Source organism: Condylura cristata, unplaced genomic scaffold (assembly GCF_000260355.1).
Source record: "Condylura cristata isolate star-nosed mole 26May11 unplaced genomic scaffold, ConCri1.0 scaffold00014, whole genome shotgun sequence".
NCBI lineage: Eukaryota > Metazoa > Chordata > Mammalia > Eulipotyphla > Talpidae > Condylura > Condylura cristata.
In genome coordinates this window covers 51,476,010-51,483,982 of record NW_004567115.1, presented here as the reverse complement: position 1 = coordinate 51,483,982, position 7,973 = coordinate 51,476,010, and the positions used below count along the sequence as shown (strand labels likewise).

The 7,973-nt window shown below is 58.2% G+C and overlaps 1 protein-coding gene across 1 annotated transcript in view; it reads left to right on the top strand.

Annotated features, from left to right (window-relative positions):
* SCARA5 (scavenger receptor class A, member 5) overlaps positions 1 to 7,973 on the top strand; it is a 49,198-nt gene that overhangs the window by 23,045 nt on the left and 18,180 nt on the right. The window contains exon 4 of the mRNA XM_004682532.2: positions 7,743 to 7,968. Coding sequence (XP_004682589.1) covers positions 7,743 to 7,968 — 226 coding nt within the window. The remainder of the gene's footprint in view (positions 1 to 7,742; positions 7,969 to 7,973) is intronic.

Sequence of the window (7,973 nt, the reverse complement as noted above, 5' to 3'; positions counted from 1 at the left end):
GGGGGGGGGACACACAGTTTAACCAGTAATGCAACCCTTTCCACCTTCATTCAACAGGTATTTACTGTAAATTCTTTGTATTGTTCAAACACAACCCCCTGTCAGGAAACAATCAAAACCACGCATAATTCTGCCACTCTAAAATCAATTATTTTCAACAATTTTAGCTTTCTTAAAATCCTTGTGTGCGTGTTTGTGTGTATCTTTGCTGAACAGGGTGGCGGCTGCATTTTCCACACTGTTCCAGAGTAAACCCCTGGTGTTTAGAGTTTTATCAAAGCCCAACTAGACGATGTCTGTGATTTCATTATTCACGAATGGCTCATTCGTGAGTCTCCAGTTCTTCACTGCCACAGCTGAGAGTGCAATGCATTTCTTTGTGTATGGCATTTCTTCTTTTGGCTATTCGTAGGGTGAACTCCCAGGGGTGAGATTATTGGCCAATGCCTAGGACCATTTTTATGATTGTTGATACATTTTGCCAAACTGCTTTCCAGATGCATTTCACACTGTCAGCAGGAGTGTATAAACACGCACATTTGCACTGGGCTCTTGCCAGCCCGATGTACCAGTAACACTGGCCCCTTTAACCTTAGAGTGATTTCATGTTTTGTTTTCTTTTGCATCTCACTGCTAACTAATCAGTGCACAAAGTTCTGCATTCATTTGATTGTTCGTTGTATCAGCTCTTAAGGGAGAGATGACTCAGCCTTTTCTCTGTTCACCTATGTGGCACCAGCAGATGTTATAAGCACTTAGCATATGCCCACTCCCTCGGATGCTTTGGGGTCACCAAGGAAGTGCAAGACCTAATTCTTCTCTCCCCAAGGCCTACCGTCGACAGTCACATCTTAACTTAGTTGCTGTTGATCTCTCTACTTTACACATTGTGCAAGCCTGATAAATTTTGTTGACTGCCGTTCAGTCCAAGAGAGCATGTTTATCCTTGTGGTCCACAAAGATATGCATTCAATTCAAAGGAATGCAGAATCCGAGCCCAAAATGCGCCTGACCCTCAGAGAGAAGCCGGGACTGCAGTGAGAATGTTCGAGCACGAGGCCGTGCAACTGTGCAGAGAGGGGGCTCTCGAGGGCGTCTGCAAACAAGGTTTTCTGTCTGAGCTCAGCAATAAGTGAACTCGGCTGCCCACCCCAATCTGCAAATGTTCATAGGGGTACAGTGGGCAGGGGAAGGAAGGTGACCCTTTTCCGGGGTCTGGGTGTGCACAAAGAGCAGGAGATAAGCCAAGTCCGCCAATTCCTCGCATCTCGGCGCCTGCGGTCCTGGGGGCAAAGCGGGGTGGTGGTGACGCAGCGAGGGGAGGGTCACGGCTGGGAGTGTCCCTGATGACGCAGGCACGCGGCTCGACCAGACGCCTGGGGACCCGACGACAGCGTCAACCAAGGCGACAGCAATTCAGGGGCAGCCTGAGGACAGTCACTAGGCGGAGGATGGCCAGAGTGGACCCTCCACTGCAGGGCCAGGGCCCCTCAGGGTGGACCCACGGGCCCCCTTCGGGCTGGTCACGAGAAGAGGCCCCAGTGCTCTGGATCCCTTTGGAAAATTCCAAATGATTGCCAGGTCATGGGGAGCCACGGGGGGCCCCGGGGGCGAAGAGGGAGCGTGTTCAGGTGACGGGAGAGACCCTAGGGAGGGGAGGGCCAGACGCACACAGGACGCTCTCTCGTTTAAGAGCGCAGGGCGGGTCTCAGTGCAGGCCTGGCTGGCACCTGCTGGCAGGAAGCCCATCCCCCTCAGTTCTGTGCCAGATAGAACGGGTCCGGGCTGGTCGAGGGTCCGGCGCTTTGTGAACTGCAAAGCTCTCGACAACAGCTTGAATGTCCATGGAGAACATCAGCGCCGAGCTGGGGCGCGGGTCCGCGCGACAACCAGCCTGGCCTTCGGAGAGGGTCTGTCACCGACTGGCCTTCCTCGCTCCTGTGTGTGGCCTCCCCGAGAGAAGGGCTGCACCAGTCTCGCGGCACCGAGACAAAGGCCCGGCCGCGTTTACCCTTTTCTCTAGTCTTCGCGGAAACCCCAGCTAGGGACGTTGGTAATTTGTTTGGGATCAAAACGGGGAGGCTCTAAGACGAATCCCCGTGTCCGTAAGCAACGAGCGGTCAGGATGCTGAGCTTAGTATCCCTTCCTTTCTGATGTATAGCCAAGGAGCCCATTCTTAAGCGTCTCTGGAATTCTAGCATCCATTTCCTTTCTGTAATCTACGCGTCACGCAAAGCTCTCGGTTTCTGTAAGGCTGTAGACAAGAGATGCGCAGGGCTCCCTTGCTGTGGCGATGACACGTCGTCATGACATGTTTTCCCCTCGGCAGAAAGGGCGCTGAGCCCACATGACTCCACGATGTGATGGACCGCGGCACCCTTCCATGTGACTCTCTGCAGCGCTGACCATGTTTGCTACCCTAAAGAGCCCCTACCTCGCACGGGGACACTCGTTCTGAAGGGGCCAAGCCCCTTCAGAATGACTCTTACTCTTTTCATCGAAACGCTCCACCTGTTTGCGTGGAAATGCTCTTGTGCGATTATCAGGAGAGTCACTTGAAAGGAAAGGGAGAAGGGGGGCGCGAGGGAGCGGGCGGGAGAACGGACGAGAGTCCCAGAGCTGCCATGCGCACCCCGCGGTCAGTACTGGCGGTCAGTGCTCTGCGTTGCGGGTGGGGGGAGGGGCTAAAAGACAGGCGAGGAGGAAGGAAGAGGGGCGGGGGGTTTGGGGGGCGCGGCTGGGCCTTCTCGCAGCCCTGCGGCGCAGGGCGGGAGACACGTGAGCGCTCGGCGCGTCTGCCCCCACGGCCCAGAGGGCCGGCGCCGTTTCGCGCCACTTTCCTCGGCCTTCATTTCCTCGTCTGAACAGGAGGAGCAACTAATTAAGGCCGCGTTCAGGGCGAAGCACCTCTGGCCTCACGGCGCCTGCGCCGCCTTCTGAAGACGCATGGAGCCCCTGGGCGCACTGCAGCCCGCGGGATCTGACAGAGGAAGCCCTGAGTCTGGCCCCGACTTGCTCCGAGCGAGGATCCTCCCGGGCTCGCCAGGGAGGCAGCGTGGAGCTGCGCCCACAGCCAGCGGGAAGAGCTCCACTGCCCCCGCCCAAAGCCATGTGGAGCCCCAGGGACCTGCTGAGCTATTTGAAAACAAGCAATTATGGAACAGATTGTCCAGCAGACGGAAACAGAGGAGTGTGGCGGCCTCCTCGCTGGCTGCGGAGCGGAGCCTCGCGGGACGGGGCTGGAGGCAGCCTGGAGAGGCGAGGCGGCCCGTGGGCCAGCGGGTGGCTGTGCGGGGTGGGCCGAGGCCACCCCTGCTGAGTCGCCGTAGACCAGGCTGCCGCCGGGGGCAAGCTCCGGCTCTCCTCGCCAGGCTGGGCGGTGAGCCTGTCTGTATTCTTTCATGAAAGGGTCAGTAGGTGTGGCCACCGCGGGGACAGAGCAGAGCCGAAGCAGGAAGGTGCAGGGCCCGGGGGTGGCCGTCGGGTGCGCCAGGGCAAGCGTGTTTCAGGCCACTGAGTGCTCCTTTTCTGCCCACCCCACCTGCCTCCCAGTCACCGCCAGGAATGGCCCCACGGCCCACCGCTGTGCCTCGAGTCACCTCTTCTAAGCTGCCAGGCCGAAGCCTAGGACCTCAGACCGTGACTGTCCTTGTGGGCGAGGCCTTCACAGCACAGCGAGGTCACTGGCTGCGCCCGTCCACCAGGACTTGCGCCCCACAGAGGAGACGAGGACGCAGGCACACACGGGAAGCCGCGTGAGGGCCGGGCCTTGGCCCCCGGGCATGAGACGCTGCCACAGGACTCACACCGCGCGCTGTGCTTTAAGAAACACATCCAGGAGAATGGCTTAAGCACCAAACAATAAGAAAGGAAGCAGACCAAAACTGAGACCCAACGGCACGACACCTGCGTGTCGGGGGCTTGCCTGCCCAGGCGCCCCCAGAACTTGGGAGTCCAGGTGCAGCTGCGGACCCCAAGCAGAGGCGCCTTTCTCCCCACACCTGCCGATGACGTTGCCGTGTGACACCGCCCCCACCACCCTGGGCATGTCTGGGTGTCTTCCCACCGTGAAGACAAGAGGGGGTCTGCTGGAGCGGGCCCCCAACTCCCATCTTGACAGGGGCGGGGCGGGGGAGCGGGCAGCCTGCGCTCGGGGTGTCGAGGGGCAGACGGGCTCAGCGCAGCCGCCACCCAGCGTGGAGTCCTGCCCAGGCGAGACCTGCACCGCCGCTTGGCGCCGCTTAGCGGTGACCCTGCCACCACTGGCCCCACGGGGCCCTGTGAGTGCGACCCCGTCAGCTACAGGGTGGCCCCGCAGGTGGCTTCGGGGTAGGTCGCCCACAGTTTGGACTCCACGGGGCTGGGCCCGCGCTCAGTACTCAAGCCGTTTCCCTCTCCCCCTCCAGCTCCCGGAGCCGCCCCTTGCCCACCCCCCTTCTCGGTGGGGCCCCAGCACGGCCCTCTGCATCAACTGCTCGGCCGCCAGCCCCGCCCTGTCCTGCTCCCCACCACCGACACCAACCCCCAGAACCAGAGACTGCCGCGCCCACAGCCGAAGAGGGCTCACTGGGACGCGCCCAGCAGCTGCTCCCGACAGCCCTGGGCCGGGGGCTCTCCCAGAGGACATTTGGAAACATGGGAGAGGAGCTTCGAAGCGGATCCTGTCCTGTGTGGTTTTCTCCCTCGGGACGTGACCGCTGTCTCGCCCCTGGGCCCCCGCAAGCTCCACGCACAACCCACACACCACCTACCGGGTGACCCTGCACGACGCACAAACGGTGCCTGAAATCCACACGCGTGGGTGTCCGTGGGGAGCACAGAGGTGAAGACGCAAAGAGCCAGAGTTGGGGGGCTGGGGAGAGAGCTGGCGTGTGCTGAGGGAGGGGGTGCTGCTTGGCGTGGCCTGAGGTTTTACAGATGTCAGTCAGGGCTGGTGGTTCCTGCGAGGCGGATCCTGGGAGGCAGGGGCAGCTCGCCCTCTCCACCGGTGTCCTGGGTCCCCCCTTTATAAGAACTGCAGGCACCCTGGTGAGTGACGTCATCCTCGCTAATCCCAGCTGCAGAGGCATGACTCATAATGAGGTCACATTCGGAGGCCCCACAGGGACGTGAATCATGGGGGAGGGGCACTGCTGAACCCACCGTGATACCCCAATTCTAAGTTACACTGAAAGAAATGGTGCTTTTGCTTTCAATTCTCCCAGCACTTTGTACGCTCAGTCCTTTGAACAGGCACCCACTGTCTACAGAGGATAAGGAACCCTGCCTCCCCGGGATCTTGGGGTGATGGGACAGGCCAGCAGCTATCACTAGCTCTTGACCTTGTGTCGGATGGTGACTGTTAGCCTAGAGGAGGCAGAAGCGAACTCTTGATACAACTGGGAGTACAGAAGGCTCCGGAGGGCTTCCTGGAAGAGGTGTGGCTGGAAGGATGGTTGAGACAAGGAGTCAAGGAAGGAGAGGCGAGGCGTTCTAGGAAGAACACCCACTTGATCCTGGTCCCGGGGCAACCTTTTCACTTACAGGCCCTTATGTTTTCCACAGGAGTAAACGTAGGTGACCAGAGGTCCCTGGTGGGGGCAGCTGGGCCATGCTTCCATCCATCTCTAAGTTGACTGGCCTTTGAGGGGGGGAGGGGGAGTGACCTGTGCAGCCTCTGGGGGACTGGGCGTGGTTTCCTGGGCTGTCCTCTTGGCACACAGCTTGCCTGGCACACAGTAACACCAGGGAAAGGCCAGTGCTGGCTGTCACTCTATGATTGATTTCTCTTTGTGAAAGCACAAAAGTTGAAGAATAACTCAAGCACATTAAAAGTAGACACGCCAGGCAGAGAGATAAATGAGCCACTTGCATAAACATGAATTAAGAGAGTCACACTCAAGGAAGAATTGTTCCCTGCTAAGGACAGCAAACATCTGGAAGGAGTTACATGAGGGAGAGGGTGGTGGCGGTGGTGTGAGAGCGGAGAACACACTGTGACTGCTGAAAGGAGGTCATTCATCTCTGGGGTGGGCAAGTGACCCCGAGAAAGGGAGGCTGCACCAGGCTACAGCGCAACTGGATGCCCTGAGTATTCACCCTCGAAACATCTCGTCAACGCGGCAGCTGAAATGTCTGTTTTAGTCCTGAGGCAATACCTTGCCTGAAAAGTTTCCTGAGGTGATGCAAGTATACTGACATAAAAACCAGTAACAAGGGTCTGTTTCATATCTGTGAAATTTAACAACATAACCTTAGTAATGTTCAGTGGCTAAGGTCACACAGAAACACTAGATGTCAAATCTGCAATGTAGCTGTCAATCAGTATCACTTTTTTTTTTTAAATGATTTGACGGGACTTTGCAAGAATCATAAAAATTATCGCCCCCCCCCCCGATAGCTCAACAGGTTAGGACGCAGCACTGCAAGCTGCCTGCAGCCGCTTCACTGCAAGTTCGATCCCCGCCCCGGAGGTGACCCACAGGGCGCGGCAGACCTCTCCTGGCCGCCTGCTTCCCCCCTCAGTAGTGTACTTCGTCAGTCGGCCTGACGACTGCTCCCCACTCTGTCTTGGTGAAGCCTCTCACCCCCTGCACCTCTGGCCTGTACCCCAGCTCTGTAAGCATAAATCTTAAAATATATATATATATATCTACATCTTTTCACCTAGAAATCCAATCATTGGGGATTTAGTATTAAGAAAATTCGCAAAGTTTCTGCATTTATTTACCATGGTTGATAAAAAATATTCAGCAGTAGGAGGGTGGATCAGTTATAATGCATTCTAATCATAAAACCAGAGAGAAAGATGGGAAGAGGCTTATAAAATTAAACTAACATAATTATTACTATGTGGAATAATTAAAGCACATTAAAAGTAGATACATCAGGCAGGGAGATTAAGTGAGCTGTCTGCATAAACATGAATAATAACAACTACTATGACTAGGTTAAAAAAATAACCCCAGGATGCGCATTGTAAAACCGGGATGTGCCTGTGTGTGGAGGACAGAGAGCCAGTAAGCTAGAGCCGCTGGACGCCGGGGACTGAGACCTCGTCTCCTCTGGACTTAGCTGATGCCGCTGTGCAGTGAACCACCGTAACAGACCCACAGAACTCCCCGGGCAGGGTGGTTTCCAGCCTTCCCCATCAGGGCAAGCTTCGCTTTCTGAGAGCCAGAGAAGAGGCCTGAGAGCTGGTGGTTCTGAGAGAGGCGCTGACGGCCAGGCGTGACCGCCGTGGTCACCTCCGCGCGCCGGGGCTGAGCAGCCTGGACGCGGCGCTGGGCTGACAGTGAGCAGTTGCTGTTCCCGTTGCCACTCACAACTTTAAAATGAGAATTCACAAACGGCAGCGGCCCACTGCTTCCGCTGGAGGGGAGCACGGTGGAGGCGGCCTCCTAAAGTTCAGAGGATCCGGTGAGGGCCACGCGAAGCTGCCAGACAGCCTGCACGTTCCACAGGCAACCACCGGGGTGTCAGGCGCGTTACCCTCACACATCCCGGCTGGGGGGGTGCAGGGTGGCCAGGCTGGTCTGTACCCGGAAGGATCTGGGACTCCGAAAAAAGCCAAAGCCTGGGCCAACCACGGTTTCTGCAGGGGGACCCACCCAGGCGGACCCGCCCGGGGGAGTCCAGGGGCCGGCGCGGCTTGGGGACCTCGGGCGGAGCCCAGAGCCCGCGGTCTAGCAAAGCACCCGGCCGCGGCCACCTCTGCCCTCCGCTGGCCTGGCGCTCATCTCCCCCTCCCTTCTCCCCGCAGTGTCCAGGCCCCGGAGCGCCCCCGACGACCTGAAGGCCCTGACTCGGAACGTGAACCGGCTGAACGAGAGCCTCCGGGACTTGCAGCTGCGGCTGCTGCAGGCTCCGCTGCAGGCGGACCTGGCGGAGCAAGTGTGGAAGGCGCAGGACGTGCTGCAGAACCAGTCGGACGCGCTGCTGGCGCTGGCGGGCGCGGTGCAGCGGCTGGAGGGCGCGCTGTGGGGGCTGCAGG